Source organism: Artibeus jamaicensis, unplaced genomic scaffold (assembly GCF_021234435.1).
Source record: "Artibeus jamaicensis isolate MK-2021 breed Jamaican fruit bat unplaced genomic scaffold, CSHL_Jam_final contig_729, whole genome shotgun sequence".
In the NCBI taxonomy this organism is placed as follows: domain Eukaryota; kingdom Metazoa; phylum Chordata; class Mammalia; order Chiroptera; family Phyllostomidae; genus Artibeus; species Artibeus jamaicensis.
Window position 1 is genome coordinate 6,330,384 of NW_026521939.1, and position 17,674 is coordinate 6,348,057.

Sequence of the window (17,674 nt, forward strand, 5' to 3'; positions counted from 1 at the left end):
TGCAAGATGACGGTTGCACAGCAATATGAATGTACTTAATACCACTGAACTGTATGTACACTTAGAAATGGTTAAGATTGTAAGTTTTATATTACATATACTTTGCCATAATAAATTGGGGGCAGGTGGCGAAACAGCTAAGAAGGATTCCAGTGTAAAGAAATGATATGAGTAGGTTTTTCATATAAGAGGAGAATAAATAAACTGGGGAAATTATAATCTAATAAATGTAAATTAAAGGAATAACGATGTGTCATTTTTACTTACTAAATTAACAAATGCTTTTAAGTGACAGAATCTTTGATAAAACAAAGTGAAATTAGCACAGTCAGATGTAGCTAATAAATTGGCATAACCTTTTTGGAAATCATTTTAGTAATATTGTAAGAAAGCACAAAAATTGTTATACATTTTTGACCCAGTTAATTTCACTTTGGGGAATTAAGGAAATAGGATTTCCATTAGAAGCATGGCAACATTATTTATATCCAACAGTAGAAGAATGTTAAGTAAATTATGTTTGAGCATGTGCTGGCATTTTTACCCACTCACTAGAACAAGGTTTTGTATACAAGTAATTTAAGAGAAATAGAGGATGAAATATATGGTTAATTTTAAAGTTTAGTCTTTCTTTGAAGTGAAAATCAGGAGGAAAAACATATTTGATTATGGAATAAAGTGTTTGACACCACTTGTTTAAAAAATGGAACTCTAATGTTTTAGGTAGGCAGGAGTATTGTTTTATTAGTAAAACTGTTTAAAATTGTTATAATTTGGTTATATAATTTAAAAAATATTTTATGTATTTATTTTTAGAGAGAGGGGAAGGGAAGGAGAAAGAGTGGGAGAGAAACATCAATGTGTGGTTGCCTCTCATGTGTCCCCCACTGGGGACCTGGCCTGCAACCCAGGCATGTGCCCTGACTGGGAATCAAACCAGCAACCCTTTGCTTCACGGGCCCATGCTCAATCCACTGAGCTACACCTGCCAGTGCCGGTTATGCCTTTTTTTAAGCGAATTTCATCCTTTTGGACAAATGCATGGTACTCATCCTGCCTTCCCCAATACTTTCTGAAAACTTCTGTCAAGTTAATGAGTCAGAAAATTTCCATGTTTTGTATGCAGTATTTGTGAAAGTAGGACTGAGCAGCCCTCTGCTGGCTCCCTCCTTCTAGAATGTTCTTTTTCCTCCATCTGAGCAGCCCCTGGGGTGTGGGGGCCTTGCTGCATGTCCTGTTCATAGCCAGCTACAAGAGGAGCCACCAGCTAGTTCAAGAGTAATTAATAATTAAACACAGGTAGGTTGGGCAATATAGCACAGATGTAATTTTCTGTTTTTACAAAATTTTAAATCTGCTAAGATAAAATATACCTTTTGGGGCCTCCATCCAGATTTACAAAATATTAAATAGAGTGTTTCTTTTCCAGTTTTCTTTCATCTTCAGATAGGCTTGATATATTTTGCACAATGATTTCCCTTGTTATTCCACAGCTAATTCAGGGATTAAAGTACTTACCCAGGTCTCATCAGGTAGGTGTGCTACTCCTGAGGTGTTAGTGAGGCTTTTTGGGGGAAGTTCATTTTTACTTTCAGGACATTACATATCCACTCAGTAAGTGAAGTGGGAAGATTCATGTCAGGAAGTATCGGTGCTTCCTGCATGAGCTGTGCCCAACTTAAACCTGATGTTGCACTTACTGAGAAGGCTGGTTGCAGAAAATGCTCTAGGTTCTTCAGTTATTTGAGAAGGTTCTTTCAGATTGGAGTTTCTCGGCAAGTCTTTTACTTTTTCTGTTCTTTCCATTTTCTAGGATTGATGTATCTCAGAATGATCTTCCTTGGGAATTTATGGTTGACCGTCTTCCTACTGTTTTATTTTTTCCCTGTAACAGGTAATGTAGTTTTTTTTTCATACTTGGACAGATGGCATTCTTTTGCTGAAAATGAAATGGGTTTAAGATACTTCATAGAAGTGAAATGTAAATCATTAGTTATTACTAAACTATTTTGAATAAAATGTATCATTCAAAAAATGTGCCATTAGGGACAAAAAGTGAAAGGGCTTTAGTGTCACAGTACAGCTGTGGTGTCATTTTGAAAGAACTCTGTCCCTCCACCCTCCCCAGAGTGTGTTTTACACGAGAATAGGTGTCACCATCAGAACTCATTAGCTTTCTTGGCCCTTATGAGCATACAGTGGATGCCAAGATTGACAGCAGAGTGTGCCACATTTCCGTGGGGTAAAACAACAGGCATCTGATGAGCCGTACAGGGAGTCTTGGTCCCACCTGCCCAAGCTTTCTTGCATGTCATTTCTCATTGAGCCCTGCCCATGACTACCTTGTTCCTCTTGTACAAGGAAGAAGTAGGGGCCAAGGAGCCTTCTTCCCAAGTGTGCAGACTTCTGTGAACGTCTACCACAAGGTTGTCACCTGGATCTCCTCACATTTGTCTGAGTGGTACTCCAAGTTTTGTGATTATTCCAACTACCCTGAAAACCCAGCAAGAAGGGGCGGGACACTAGCCAAGGGGATGAGACTTGGCAATTAGCAAATGTGGATGCGGATGTTTTGGTATAAAGGGAAATTCTTGGCCTTTCAAAGCCAATAAACCAGATGTCCTCTCCCTTTTTACAGATTCCATTTTGTTTTTAAAAGGGTGGGTCCTTGGGGACCCAGTCACATGTCTTTGACAATACCTTTACTGGAGAAAAGCATTTGCTGAGGTCCCTAACTCACATGTGACATTTACTGCTTTAATTTCCCCAACTCACTTTTATCATTTATTGCAGCCACTGCTGTGTTTTCATGTTTCACCAGGAGAGTGCTTCCTTCATATATATTGAATCATTTCCTTGTTTTTTCCTCTTTATCACAAAGATTTTTTTCTGGAATGCTTCCTGTGGTAATAGGGTCTTGTCAAATCACACACTAAAAACAGAGTATGACTCACCCTGTATTACTGTCAGTTTGTCATGATGAGCCTTTTTCTTTCTAAAAAGCTTTAGAGAGCCACACAGTTATGGAATCATGGACAGTAACACTAGCAATTTCATCTGTGTGGGACAGAAGTTGGGCACGAAGTTTAATGGGGTATAATTTTGGAATCCAAACACAGCTTAGAAAAGTATTAAAGTTGTAAGATCCAGCACTGGCCTTTGAATAAAGAAGTTATCAGCACCTAGAATCCATGAATATGTATTGAGATAGACAGGGAAAGAGACTTGGGGGTGGAGGGTTGTGTGTTTGGGGGCCTAAGTCTGGCTTGAGTGTTTTATTCTAAAGTTGTCTGATGTAGTCAGCATGGAGGTGACATTGTTCACCAGACTCACATCGGGCTCACTGATGCCCTTTACTGTTTTCCTTGAATTGAAAAATCAAGACCGTAAATACTGAAAATGAAAAGACTGTCCAGTTCTATTTTAATGGAAAGCATTACTGGTTTGGAGTGGAATTTTTCTTATTTCTTCAAAATAAATAATAGGAGTGAAGTAAGCTCCTCATAAGCTGGTCCAAAGTGAATGTTCAGTTTACTTAAAAGGTAAATGGGCAAAGGATATGAGCTGACAATCTTGCAGAAGAGAAAATGAAAAAGACTGATTGGTAAGAAGTAAATGAGACTTTTTCACATACACATGCTTATGTTATTTTTGGTGAAAAGAATATGAAAATATGTTTTGATAAAATATAAATTTGAACTGGTTAAAAGGTGCACCTAAGGGAAGAAAAGATGTCAAAATGTTGTCAATGATTATTTTGGAGGAGTGAGGATTACAAGTCATTCGGGGGTGCCTCGTAGATGCTTTTTAGATTTTTTGCAAATTGTCTACAGTGAGCACATCTAATTTTATAATAATGAAAAGAAAACCACATGAAAGAGCTTGTCCTCTGCCACAGTGTGCAACCCGGGCTGCCTCCTGCTCCTGGCCAGGCCAGCCGGCCTGTTCAGGGGCATCATAGAGCACTTTTCCTTCTGCCACTCCATGACATTTCAAAACATAGGTGCTGGATCAGAAGGGAGTAGTTCCCTCTAATGTGTTCCCTGGGGAAGGACTTCACTTCTTCATAGGAGCAGCCCACCCTCCCTCAGTATGATAGTGTCTTCTTTAGAGTAGATACCTTACACCCCATTTGTCATTTTTATATTTGGTCTTTTACATGCCAGAGGTGCATAAGCATGTTACTGGTGAATCTGGAGGAGAGTCAGACAGTGGGACCTTTACCATCGCACTTTCAAAGTGATTACTTTTTTTGGAAGCATTTTATTAACACTTTGTACCCTTGCTACTTCTAAAAAGTTTGGAAGCATTTTAGCACACCCATTAGGTAGATTCATGGTGATTGCTCCAGGAACTCTGAAACGGCATGCTTAGAAATGTCATTTTCGGCACTGTAAGTGCCTCCAAATACACAGGTATCTCAGTGCCTCTATCCTGGGGTGGGGGGCGAGTAATTTACATTTACTGTCTGCCCTAGCCCTGATTCGTGCTGCAGACTTAGCAGCAGATCTCAGTCTGTGCTTCCTCGCACATTTCTCAAGGGCCAGGATGGTTTTAGTTGTCGATGTAATGGCTGGGATGCCCCACTTGAAGAAAGCTTACATGTTAAGGAAACTGTGCTTTAAAGGAGGGCATGGTTATATACTTAATCTCAGAATGTTTGAAATTACTCCGTTTGCCTGCAGGTTTCCATAACTGTTGTATATAATGGGGTACATAGGGTTTTAACTTCCCTGTGATTTTTATTTCCTAGGGAAAAGACTACCCATTAACAGAACACCATTTGTCTTTTCTTGGGTATCTCACCACTGGCTTTTTGTGTGGAGAAGGTGTACAAGCTTTTAATGAGTGGTTTCTGGGTTGTTGTTTTTTAAGGAACAATGTGATTTTTCTTTTTAAAGCTGGCACGCACTGAGCATTTGGGTAACTCGTGGAATCCTTACAGCAGTCCTGTGAGGGAGATGATACCTCGTTACCCATTTACAGATGAGGCAGTGCAGAGGCACAGGGAGGCCACTTGTCTGGGAGCTCCTGGCAGTGAGCAGTAGCCCTGCTGCGAGTTGGTCCTGGCCAGGTGCCTCAGCCCTGCTCTGAACCTACCTTCCTTCAGAAGGCAACAATAACCTTTGTCTACCTCATGTGTAAAGCTGGTGGTTTTGATGTGTTGCGGCCAGTTGTGTATACACAGGGAAATAGATCTGTGGTAGAAATTTCGCTCATCAATTAAATGACAGGTTCTAAAAGGAACTTTCTACAGATGTGCAGTGAAACTCTGGGGCAAACCCCCTTAATACGTCACCCTCCCTCCTTTTCCTGTACTCTTAGGGCCAGGTAGCTTTAATTCCTCAGAGTCACTGAGGTGGTCTGTTTGTCAAGGGTCAGGGCTCCAGTAACACCTCCCCCATCATGGCGATGAAAATGTCTCCAGGTGTTGCCAAATGTCCTTTGGAGGGTACAGTCACCCCCAGTTAAGAACTCTCACCTTGGGTAATATGGAATAAATGCTTGCTGAAGAAACTTGGCTGAGTATTTTAGGTTTTTCCTATTTTATTGTACCAAGCACTGTTGATGGCCACAAGAATGACGTGGCTGACAGCCCTGCCCCAGGACACCCTTCCTAACGTGCCCCCAGGCCTCTCAGAGCATACAGAGGTCATTCTGCCTGTGGGTTCTCCGTGCCCTGCATCACTGGCTTTCGGCTTGCGCCTGACAGCCCTCATCTTCGTTGGAGGCTGTGAATAGAAACGTTGCTGCTCTTTGTCCTCAGGAACAGACACGTGTTTAACATAAGCCACCTTAATTATAGAACGAGCACGTGGCGGGCACATCCTCAGCTTTCTAAGTCCAGTCCTCAGAACGTCTTTTGTAGGATTTAAACAGCCTGACTTTCAGTAGCAATCTGTTTTTGCACTAAACATGTTGGCGTGACTCTCATCTTTGACTCCTTTCCCCTTCTCTTCAGAAAGGACCTAAGTGTGAAATACCCTGAAGACCTTCCCATCACCCTTCCAAATCTGCTGAGGTTCATTATGCATTACTCAGACCCTGCTTCTGTCCCCCAGAACTTTGCTAACCCTCCTACCAAAGAGTGTCTTCAGAGTGAAGCAGTCTTACAGCAGGGGCACATCTCCCATTTGGAAAGAGAGATCCGGAAGCTGAGGGCCGAAATCAGCACCCTTCAGCGAGCACAAATGCAGGTGGAGGCCCAGCTTTCAAGTGCTCGCAGGGATGAGCACCGGCTGTTGCGGCGCCAGCAGACCCTGGAGAAGCAGCACAGCCTGCTCCAGCTGCACAGTGAGCAGCTGCAGGCCCTGTATGAGCAGAAGACCCGGGAACTTGATGAGGTGGCCCAAAAGCTCCAGGAGCTAGCCGATGCCTCGGAAAACCTGCTCACTGAGAACACATGGCTCAAGATCCTGGTGGCAACCATGGAGCAGAAACTGGAGGGCAAGGACGGAGCTGAAAATCTCACTCCCCCTGAGGAGGTGCACTCTGACTACCCTGAGCCCTCAGGGGCCCCCTGGTTACTTGGCAGCACCCCTCCACCTGCCAATATCAGCTCCCCGCTGGCGGCTGAAAGGAGCAATGAGAATAGAACAGATTAACCTTTTAAATGACATGAAATCAGAGATGAATACTGTACATTGGGAATATATTTATGCAAATTTTATTGAAATTTATTGTAAATAAAGATTTTCTCAGTGGTCTAGAAAATCAACGTGAATGTCATTCAGCTTTTATTGAACAGGGATGACATCCCTTGCACTTATTGCACAAACTTGGTAATTTTGAGATGAAAACAGTAGCACAGTCCACTTGAAGATTTGTCTGAAAAATAAGTCCATACTTTAGTGGCTCAGTGTCAGAGTTCCCTCCCCATTCCCCTACTGTTGCTACTGCAGTGACATACAGGATGAAAGGTTAATTTCTTTGACTGAAAACTTGAATGCAACATGGGCTATTCAGAATTCAGTGAGAGGTCATAACTTACTAATAAGCCAGTTGGGCATGTGGTTTGGGTGCCTATGCTAAAAAAAGTAGCAGTTATGATAAATAACAGTGAGAGCTATTACGTGGTGGTTGTCCAGTCCTATAGGCACTTTCATTCTCCTCCCAGAGACCCCCATGAGTGCCTCACTGTGCCTGTGACGCCCACCCAACACAGCCATCATGCTCATGGGCTGGATTCAAGTTGCAAAGATGTCATCTCTGGCAACCAGGGAATGGAATAAAGAACTTCCAGAAGTGACACTAAGGAGAAAACGACATTTCAGCATTTCAAAACCAAAACTTCACTGGCACAGTAACAACCTCAGGACAAGCCTGACAGACAAGTGATGGTCATTTTCAGGGTCAGGCTCAGAGACTGAAAACGCAAGTCCCGGGTGCTTCTGGGTTACTACAGTGAAAGTCAGCCTAGGTGTACACTGCTGGCTGCAGACAGTAGAGGTAGAAAGCTTGGATGTTCTGGAATGCGAGGGGGAATGGATCAAATGTCCCTCCACCTTCCAGTTTTTCTTGAGCATCCTTCATTAGAAAGCAGACCTTCTCCCTGACTTTTAAGTCGGCACCTTTGGAACTAGTCCCCGCTGCCAGCCCACAGGGCTTCTGCTGGTTTCCAGCCTAACTCTCATGGTCGGCCATTCTCAGTTAGGGGCCAAAGACATTTCTTCTTGCTTTCAGCTCAAATTGCCTAACTAGCTACCCTTCTCCCTCCCCACAAGCTATTACTTAATGTTTGACCCCCAATTTAGGCATATGCTGCTAAACTAAATGTCCCCTAAGCTCCCTCTCGGGGTTCTAGAAAGTGGATTAGTTCAACATGCTTTTTAGAGGAGACTTGAGTGAGGCCGTAGGTAAGCCCAGTAGGTCAGGGCTCTGACGGCGGGGCTGGCAGGCGAGGCCGAAGGCCCCTTGGGAGCAACCTGCCTTTGCTGCTGATGGGCCACTCAAGTGCTGAGGGCCAGCACACCCAGTTTAAGCCAGGGCTGGCCTCCAGTTTATTACTGAGGATGCTGATACAAGCCATAGTTTAACTGTGATAGTCAGAATGTGCTTAACAGTGGTGGGATTAAAAACCTAAGCAAGTTCACTGAAGTGCACACAAGTGACACCTTGGAGATGCAGGCTGTGGAGGCGCTGGCCCGATCCAAGAACCACTGACTCTTCATCTTTTTGAAAACTAAGTATTCAACCTGAAACTCACTCTCCTGCCCGCCAGGTTCCCCAGGTGCCTACTAAGCTCAGGCAGTTGGGGTGTGTCTAGGGGCTCCTGTGTACACATGCACGTGAGAAATGTCTATCCACTGCACTCGGTGCTCTCCTAGCGGGGTCAGGTGACTCTCCTAGGCGACCAGCTGAGGAAAATAACATCTAATACCCAGTGGGTGGGTGGTAATTTAAGAAAGGAAGCAATTTGTGAAAAGGGAAGGAGTGGAGGAAACCTCCAAGTCCCCTCTCCCTCCCCTCCAGTGCAGAAAATAGTAAATACAACAACAAAACCAGAGTTTTCTCTCCTGGGCCAATTGGGTTTCAGATAAAAGTAGCCACTGCCTGCTCTGAGAAGCCTGTGCTAAGTAATGCCCGGTGGGGGTGGGGGTGGGGACAGGGACTGGGACAGGGAGTGCTCAGCATGCTCAAGACCAAAGGGGCAACTGCTCTGCTACCAGGACGCCTGGCAGCCCTCGGGACGCGTGCCCTGACCCGTCCTTCACCGGCTCCCAGGCAGCCGCAGTAGCTTCCTTGCAATAACTCCGCCATCAACAGGAACTGGCGTTTAACGACCCTAACCCATCTAGAGAAAGGGACGGTGGTGATGTGACTCTTCCATCCACTGCTAAGCAAGCAGAAATCACAACACCCTAACCGGTCAGCCCCAAAACTTACAACTGACATGTCATATCCTCTATGTACACACGCATAGATCAGAGGCTCCTGCCAAGTGCAACTTGGGCCTCACATGTCTAACACCCTCACCCACAGCCTTGACCCAGCTTATTAGTACAGTCAGTCCCATGTACATTATCCGATATTTTTAAAAAATCAGCAAAAGGTTTAAGCACGTGCTTCTGGGACCTATTTACAGTTCACAGGTTTGTGAGTTCACGCGTTACAGTAGTAGTAGCTCCATCAAGAACAGGCTCAGGCTAAACATTCAAGTAACAAAAGCACTATGGGGCCTTGAACCCCAGCAAGGTGAGGTCTACCCACTGCCAGCAATGGGCAGCCCCACCAGGAGGCGGAGGGGATGCCCAGGGCCACCGAGTCCTGGCTTGAGGCAGCTGGGACTCCAGGACTCAGTGCATGCGATGATGAAGCCCAGCGAGGCCATGCCAGCAAGTGTCAACCCCTCCTCTCAACGGCATCCTGTCTGTGGTTTCCCCCTCCCACGCCTCTCAGTTGGCTGCAAAGAGGCCCAGGAGCCTCCACATCCCAGCTCAGCTGTGCACTTCTGGGCCGTTGGGGGTCAGCTTGGCCTTCCTCTCCACACATGGTCCCTTGGCTGAGTACTGCACCAGCAGGAAGGGCTCCTTGGTCTCGCCATCCCCCACGATGCTCTCCTCATCCTCTGACTGGCTGATGCGCTGCAGCCGCAGGTAGCACCAGCAGCCCAGGATCAAGGCCCCCAGGGCAGCGATGGCAATGAGGATGACAATGACTGTGACCACACCTGTGGTGGGGCTGTGGTCCATAATAGACATGGTCGACGCTGGGGGAAGCTTCCTCAGCAGGAAGCTCTTGGGGGTGACCGGCTTAGTGAGGCTGGAACTCAGGATGGACACGAGAGCCCTGAAAGACAAAGCGACATGAAGGTACATCGGGGACTCTGCAAGGCACGGACAGCTCATGAGCTTGCATTGACTCTTCCATAGGGTCTATTTTTAATCAGTTCTGAAGCCCGACCATCCCGCCCTCATCCTAGTGAAAAACACACTGTTTGGCTTTTGCTGTTCCTTTGCTTGTGGTGTTACCAGCCTTCTCCTCACTCACTCTGGTCCACTTCCATTCACTACCTTTGGTGCTTCTGCTACCAGACAGGCAGCTACCCTGGCCCAGCCACAGAGCCTGAGATGCAGGGAGAGGGGCGTCTGCAACCTGTGACCCCACTGCAGCATGGGCTCAAAAAAGGGCCTCATTCAGGTACGTGTTCTGGGAGCCCAGCCCTACTAGGTGTTCACAGGAGTTCAGGAACTGAAAGCCAGTGCTTCATGATGGCCAGAGATGAAGGATTTGACAGCAGGGAAGTGACATCAGCCTCTCTCATGAGCAGGTGACATGTAGCTCAATCAAGTCTTCGGGAACACCTGCCAGAGGGTGCAGGCGATGACAGCCTTTGCCCACAGGACTACTGCAGCCTCCTGGGAAGAGCCCTGGTCCACCTCACCATCTGAAGGGCAGCAAAGTCCTAGAAGACGGAGGCACTTGAAACAGACTGCCTGCCCCTCCTCAAGCTCAGCATCTGGCACAGGAGCCAGACCACAAATGGGCCAAACACCTGAACTACAGATGCAGAAATGCCATACCAAGACAATAGGGGACCAGGTCCCCCTGTGCTGAACTGGTAGGGCAGGAGATACTTAGGGAGGCAATGCTGATGCTAAGATGTGCAAGAAAAACAACTCCTGGGGAACAGCATTTCTCGGGAACAGCGTCTGCTAAGGCTCTGAAGGCCAGAGAGGGCCTGCAGGCAAGTGCAAGGAGCTGAGCGTGCGAGGGGCTGAAGCTGGAGCATCAGCTGGTTTGAGTGAAGGCAGGAGGGGGTGTATGTGCTGGACCACCAACTTGGGGCCTCCTAACCTCAGACAACTCCCTCCACCTCACTGAGCCCGTTAATGGGGCTGGTGAGGAGCGCTGCAAAGGAAAGCACAGCTGCAGGAAGTGCAGAAGCTACAAAAAAACCCAGGCTCACTGCAGGTGAGGCCAGCAACAGCCTACTAAGATTAGAAGTGCTGAAGCTAGCAAGCTCCCCTGGGTCCCAAGACCCTGCACTTTATTTATCACATCTCACCATAAGCAGAGCAGGTAACAGTAACTAACACCCAGGCAGTTGTGAGAATGCAGAAAAGCACCAAGTCAGCACTCACCGAGAGCAACTGTTTGAATTCGTTTTTGTTGAGAAGACTGACATCAACGCAGGTAGACAGCGTTGGAAGAGGAAGAGGTAGACAGCGTCCCAAGAGGATGGGCTCTGCTGTCCTTGAGCAGTAACAGCTTTAACTAAAAATAAAAATGATTTTTATCCACACTGGGAAGTTTCTCCTCACCCAAGGCCAGGTCTGCCTGAAGGTCAACACCCTGGAGTCTGTCTGGGAACCAGGCCCTGGGGAAAACCCTGTAGACCCCTGACTTCCACTTGCCACCACGCCCACGTTTGCGGAAGGGTCCTGGGCAGGAGGGAGGTGATACCCCTGGAGTCTGCTTTCTGCTTACCACCTCCAGGGTTAAGAACACTGCCATCACTCTCAGTGGGCTCCCTGGTCCACCATGCAGGCCCACTGCAGCCAGTGCCCTTGTCTTCCAGAGGAAGAGCCCCCAAGTCTACAGTGACCTACAGAACCTGGTATGCCCGGCCCTGCTACCCAGGCCTGTCCTCCTGCCCAAATGCTCTGCTCCCTTTACCCTTGTTCGATGGTTCTCAATGGGGCAACTATGCCCCCCAGGGAACATCTGGCAACATCTGGAGACATTTTTGATGGTCATGACTGGTGTGTGGGAAGTGCTACCAAGTGGATAGAGAGCAGGGATGCTGCTCAAGATCCCGCAGGGCATGGGACAGCCCCCTCCCACCCCCACAAAGATCAACAGTGTGGAGGTCGAGACCCCCTGCCCTAGTTAACTCCAGCTCGGGCAGGGAAGCCTCCTGACCCCACAGTCCAGGAGGGTATCTTGGTACTGTGAGTACACTTGCTTTCTCCCTCCAGGGCACTAGCCTCAGTTTATTAGTACGCAAAAGCAACCCTGCTTTTGTAGCACAGCCATCTGGTTAGCACCCACCTCCCCCATCAGACTGTGTGCTCCATGAGTAGTTCTGCACCCTCCTGTGCCCCAGGCGTACAGGTCATCCTTGCCTCTCCCCTGCCACCATTAGGCTCACCTACAGTGAGCCTGGGTTTTTTGGTAGCTTCTGCACTTCCTGCAGCTGCACTCTCCTTTGCGGTGCTCCTCGCCAGCCCCATGGTGCAGTCTCCCACGACCCCGCTCAGCCTGTCTTCTCAGCCCTCCAGATGGAACAGGTGACTACCCCTGGCCCCCCACCTCAGAGCCTACCAGCTTTGGCTTGGGGAGCCTGTCCCAACCTCCACTTTCTCTTCCTGCTTGGGAGACCATGTACCTGCCTTGTCCTGCTCCACTTCCCTCTCTCCACTGGACCTCCTGTGTCCAGCACTTGATGGGGTACCTGTGCTCCCATCGTGCTCACAGACACGAAAGGAAGTCAGTATCAATTCAGAAGGGGAAGTGTGTGTTTGAGGAGTGGGAGGGGTTTAGGGGCAGGAAGTGGGAAATCAAATAATGGCAGCAAGATATGGGGAGGGGGGACCCCAGGGGCCAAACCTGCTGAAGCCAGTGGTCCTGAACTAATGAGGAAACTGAGGCAGAGGCAGCACCCCTGCAATCCCTGGCCCAAAGGGACTCTCTGAGAGGTGTGGTAACCTCAAAAAACACTAGCTGCCCCTGACCAGGCCAGGAGTGGGCGCAGCCAGGGCTAGGTCCCTTACCCCCGAGGGCACAGAGCCAGGTGACCAGGCCATAGTGATGCCTGTCCTCTCCGAGTGTGTTTGTTTGCTCCTTCATTCACTCAGCAAGTATTTCCTGAGAAATCATCCTTTACAAAATCTGATCACATCACCCGCTGCTCAGAACCCTCCCCGATACCAGCAGAGAATCTGAACTCCTTGCCTCCTCGAGCCTCAGCACACCCTCCATCCTCCCACCTCAAAGCCTCTGCCCTTTCTGTTCCTTGTGCCTGGAATGTTCTTCCCTGATTGTCCCAGTTCTGGCTCCCTCCTATTTTTAGGGACTTTCTTAGAAGGTATATCTTGGGGGATGCTTTTCTAGACCACCTTGGCTCCAGATGCTTCTCTACCCTACACTTGCCATCACCTTGCACTATTTCGTTTTATCTCCTAGCTCTCTCTGCTACCTGAAATCTTCTTAGGCCAGGGAACACAGTTTCTGGCTGCTGTCTCCTTCCTGCAGTGGACTCTGAGCCAGAAAGAAGAGGGCACTGACCGTCCTGCCTGCTGCGGGATTCCCAGCCCCATTATCAACACACATCAGGTGCTCAATAAATGTCTGCTGAGTGCTCCAAGCCCAGGGATACAGTGATGAGTCAGAGAAGACCAGGTTCTCTTGGGGATCATGGTTGGCAGTACCCATTCCTGAGCCAGCTCCCCGCCTCCAAAGCCACTCCTAGGACCCTGGGCATGGGTCCGCATGCCTGTCCCAACAGACTCAAGGAAGCCAGCAGCCTTCAGGGAAGGGCAGGCTGCAGCCTGAGTACAGGGGTAGGAGCAAAACATGCAGGTGGAGCCCGGGCAGGCCCGAGCCCATGGCGGAACAGCTGTCGCTGTGAGTGCTGAGTGGTGGGGAGGGGAGGAGGCCTCCAAAAAGTAGAGCCCAGAGGAAACCTGAAGCTTGAGGGAGTCTGGCTGGCCTGGGCTGGACCCCACCCTATCTGCTTTGCCTCTCCTGGGGCTTCTCCTATCTTCAACCCCCATTCCCCTCAGAGCCAAAGTGTCTTCTGCAAGTCAGCTACCCCCACCCTAATCCAGGAAAGCCCCCAGGTGGGATATGAAGGGCCACTGACTGGGCTAGGCAGACACACAGGATGGCATCTGAGAAACCTGATTTCCTCAGAACGACCATCAGAGTACTTAACATTTGTTCCATACAGTCATTTAATTTTCCCCAAGCCTCAGCAGCTGACACTGCTTGCCGTTATCATGCCCATTTTATAGATGAAGAAACTGAGGCACAGAGCATTTGAGTGTATTGACCAAGAGTGGAAAGCTAGAAAGCATGACGTGACCTCAGAAAGGGAGTCCAGCAGAGCAAAGGGGTGGGTCTCGCAAGTGCAGAGAGCCGGGCCAGCCTGGGGACCAGAGCACAGCTAGGGGCCTGTGGTCTCTGGGCCCTGGGGATAGGTGATGGACCAGATTCCCCACCCCAACCTATGTAGCAGAGATGTCCGACCCATGGGCCCGCAGGCCGCATGGGGCCCAGGACGGCCAGGAATGCAGCCTAACACAAAACTGTAAATTTACTTAAAACTTTTTTTTTTTTTGCTCATCAGTTTTTGTTAGTGTTTGTGTATTTAATGTGTGGCCCAAGACAATTCTCTCCAGTGTGGCCCAGAGACACCCAAAGATTGGACACCCCTGCTTATGCAGCAGCTCCATGCCAGCTCCCTCCGTCAGGACAAAGGTTGGCGCTGAAAATCCAAGGCCGTTTGGATTCCCCCTGCAAACATACAGGGCCAGTCTCTACCCTCCCTGTCTCTTCAGCCAAGGGTGGTCTGAACCTCACCTTGGATCTCGCCCACTACTCCCAGTAAAATAAGACCTAATGCTCGGCCTCTCCAGTCTGCAGAGGCCACTCCTCTGAGCTTCCCACTGCTTGCCCCCTCTGCCCACCAGTGGCTTCAAAAGGAAAGTCCTCAGCCAACACCTCCCACTGTCCTGCTGTCCCTAAGAGGCCCCCAGCTTACATCTTTCTCTATATAAGGTGAGGTTCCAGTTGTTCCTGCCTTTTCACAAGGCCCCCAAACTTAAGCCATAACCCCACTCAACAGGTCACTGCACACACTCAAGGCCCAGTGGGGCCACAGCCAGCAAAAAGCAGATTTGAGACCTCTCCTTCACCCCATCCCATTTCTTCATTTGCTATTGTGAACTGTTTTGACCCAGCCAAGCAAGCTGCTCCTAATGGCCTCTTTCTCAGTGTGCAAAATGGGGATGAGGCCCTGACCTCACTCACCAAATTGTGGGGGGTAGGGGGGAATGAGAAGTGGTAAGAAATGTGAAAACAGAAGGGCCATGGGGCTACTGGGTTTGCATGTCACCAGGTGCCATGTCTTCCTGGGTGCTACAGAGAGGACGGTGAGCCCTTAGGGTCCCTGTTCCCTCTGGATTTGCCTTGCAGAAGGGTACAGAGCCTGGTCAAGGCCCAATGCCACAAACAGTCCCTTCCTCAGGGACACTTTGCCCCTGCCTTCTCACTTAACTGGGCATATCACGAATTTCACCCAGTCCAGCTGGATACTAGCTCGCCACTCCTGCCTTCTCTGGCTGCCCTGTTTAGAGGGGGCCAACCATCCCCCCCCCCCAGGGGATTCCAACACTGACCTCTCCTCCAACAAAGCCGTCTGCCAAGTGTGCCAACGATCTTCATCAGACCCCAGTTCACAAATCAGAACCATCTCCTGCCCAGTTTCTGATTAGGAATATAAGATGACAGAGAGGATGGGACACTGCTGGGCACAGTCAAGGTGCAAGTGGAACATCTGCTCCATTTTAGGCCCCAGCTGCCCTGGGACCCTCTAAATGCCAGGACCAAGAGAAGTGGGGATGATCACGGGAGAGTAACAATTACAGGGCTGTGCCTGGCTCTGCAGCCAGCGTCATCTCATCCTCCCACCCCCACCCTCCTGAAGAGGAAACTCGCACCAGAACCCCGCAGGTTCCCATCTGCAGAAGAGGAAGCTGGCTGGGGCAGAGCCTAGGGACTGCCCCAAGGTCAGACGGAGTCTCCTGCAGCCCAAAGTTTGAGACTCATGCCCCCACCCTGTGAATCAGGCACAGGCCTTTCTCACTGGCTGCTCCAAGGTCAGCCCACTTGGTGAACAAGTTTAGTAATAACAGATGCCTGACAAAAGTTGGAGATGATTACTATGTACCAAGCACTGAGCTAAACACTTCACATGATCATTTCCTTTCAGCCTCAAAACAACTCTAGAGCTGAGTTATTACTATGCCCACTTTGCAGATAAAGAATCTGTGGCTCAGAGAAGTTAAATCAATTGCCCAAGGTCACACAGCTCAAAATTAGCTGCGCAGGGATTCAAATCCAGCAAGCCTGAATCCAGAATCCTTGATTTCAACCTTAACTCTTCAAGTGTGATATTCTTGACACACACTTCCTCACTCCCATGCTAGAAAGGCCAGGAGACAGGTGAACTCCAGTCAGACCCCCCCCCCCCCATCAGGGGCAAGCTGGGCGACCTGGGCAGAGGGCTCTATGCGGGGTACACAGGATGACAAGCGCCCCAGCAGCTCCCGGGTACTGAGTCCGGACGACGTGCAGGCGCGGTGCCAGGCGGGGTCCACGCATCCTCTCATTTAATCCGCTGAGCTCACTCCTTCGTCTCCCGCATTCTACCAAGCAGCCGTGTGAGGCTGGAAAAAGGGGCTTGGCCCAGAGGGCGACAGCTGGAGCGGGTAGGAGAGCTGGAGAAACAACTCTAGTCCGCCTGACAGGGCGGGGGTGGGGGGGGAACGGGGACCACGAGACCCAGTCATGCCCACGCCTCGCAGCTACCGCCGACGGAACCTGGCACCAAATGCTGCGGCTGTCCTCAGTTTCTCCACCTGCCAAATGGGCGCCAGACCTCACCAGTACCCCACCCCTACCCGGGAGCCCTCCTAACCACCTGGGGGCTGCCAGGACCCCCGTTTCCCCCGTTATTTTAAAAAACTGCGAAGTGTCGGGAGAAGACAGGAGGCCGACCCGGGGCACGAAACTGTGGGCCGCGGTAGGGGACGTGCACCGGGTAGGGGGAAAGCGGGGAACACCAGCTCCTCTCAAAGCGGCCGCCGCCCCCCGCCGCCTCCTTTGTCCCGATCTCGCCGCAGCGCAGCGGACAAAGAACCCCCGCCCGCGGGCGCGGCCCCCCGGAACAGACCCTCCTCCTGAAGACGCTTCCCCGCTGAACTGCCCCTCCCCCGCCGCAGGGACGGCCCTCCACCCCAGTCCCTTGGCCAAGCGGCCGAGCGCTCGCCCCTACCCCATGCCTTGTTGCCCGTTCCCCTCCTGCTAGACCCCGCCCGACCCGATCACCCAGCTCATCCAGCCTCACTCACCATGGCGCCGCCTGCTCCCCGGCTTGATCGCCCCGCAGGAACCCTGCGGGCCCGGCTCCGCCCGCCAGCCAGCCCGGTCCGGCCGCGGCGCTCCGTCCGGACGCAGGAGCCTAAGCTCTGCGGCGGGCGGGGCAGCTTAGGCTCCCACCCCAGACGGGGGCGGGGCCCTCCTGGTGCAGCCAATAGGGGCCCGCGCTGGGACGGCGGGGCGGGGTGGGGTCACGTGCGCGCGGGGCCCAGGCCGTTAAGGCTGGGCGGGGGCTGCAAGCAGCTGGTCGAAAGGGGGCGGAGGGTGATTTAGTCCCGGGCCTAGGAGGTTTGGGGGCCTGGGGCTACCGGCCCCGGGAAACCTCTCTTCAACGTCAGGAGGCTACCCTTAATCAACTCTGGCTTACAGAGGGGAAAAGTGAGGTGCACAGCAGATAAGAATGTTGCCGGGAAGGGGGGCCGGCGGAATGCCGAGCCGGAGCAGGCGAGTAGGACACGAGTTGAGTGTTGTTGGTTAGGATGGGAGCTAGTTAATAACTTGTTGGTTAGTTCTGTCCTTTTCTCTCTTCTTTTCTCCTCCCTCCCTTCCTTCCCCCTTGCCTTCCTTT

At 50.2% G+C, this 17,674-nt stretch overlaps 2 protein-coding genes across 8 annotated transcripts in view; one reads left to right on the forward strand and one right to left on the reverse strand.

Annotated features, from left to right (window-relative positions):
* Positions 1-6,718, forward strand: part of TXNDC11 (thioredoxin domain containing 11) — a 64,254-nt gene extending 57,536 nt beyond the window's left edge. For all 3 annotated transcript variants that reach the window (XM_037151218.2, XM_037151219.2, XM_053672119.1), the window contains 2 exons: positions 1,814-1,894; positions 5,963-6,718. In XM_037151218.2, the coding sequence (XP_037007113.2) occupies positions 1,814-1,894; positions 5,963-6,605 (724 nt within the window). In that variant the 3' untranslated portion in view covers positions 6,606-6,718. The remainder of the gene's footprint in view (positions 1-1,813; positions 1,895-5,962) is intronic.
* SNN (stannin) lies at positions 6,652-17,181 on the reverse strand. 5 transcript variants are annotated; one of them, XM_037151220.2, is made up of 4 exons: positions 17,079-17,181; positions 15,345-15,432; positions 11,085-11,217; positions 6,652-9,789 (listed from the first exon to the last, which is right to left on the reverse strand). In XM_037151220.2, exons 2-4 carry the CDS (start codon positions 15,388-15,390, stop codon positions 9,438-9,440), a joined length of 531 nt encoding a protein of 176 aa, XP_037007115.2. In that variant the 5' UTR covers positions 15,391-15,432; positions 17,079-17,181; the 3' UTR covers positions 6,652-9,437. The 5 variants fall into 5 exon arrangements, 4 of the variants coding, with proteins under 4 accessions (XP_037007115.2, XP_037007118.2, XP_037007116.2 ...); XM_037151223.2 differs by lacking the exon at positions 15,345-15,432; XM_037151221.2 differs by lacking the exon at positions 11,085-11,217.
* Positions 17,182-17,674: the final 493 nt, after the last annotated feature.

What these genes read in the sequence shown, in the direction of transcription:
- SNN (XM_037151220.2), bottom strand. Translation starts at nt 15,390, where the DNA reads ATGAAGATCGTTGGCACACTTGGCAGACGGCTTTGTTGGAGGAGAG. An exon ending in ACGGCTTTGTTGGAGGAGAG is followed by an intron (nt 11,218 to 15,344) that starts GTCAGTGTTGGA and finishes TTTTATTTTTAG; the next exon opens with TTAAAGCTGTTACTGCTCAA. An exon ending in AATTCAAACAGTTGCTCTCG is followed by an intron (nt 9,790 to 11,084) that starts GTGAGTGCTGAC and finishes TTTGTCTTTCAG; the next exon opens with GGCTCTCGTGTCCATCCTGA.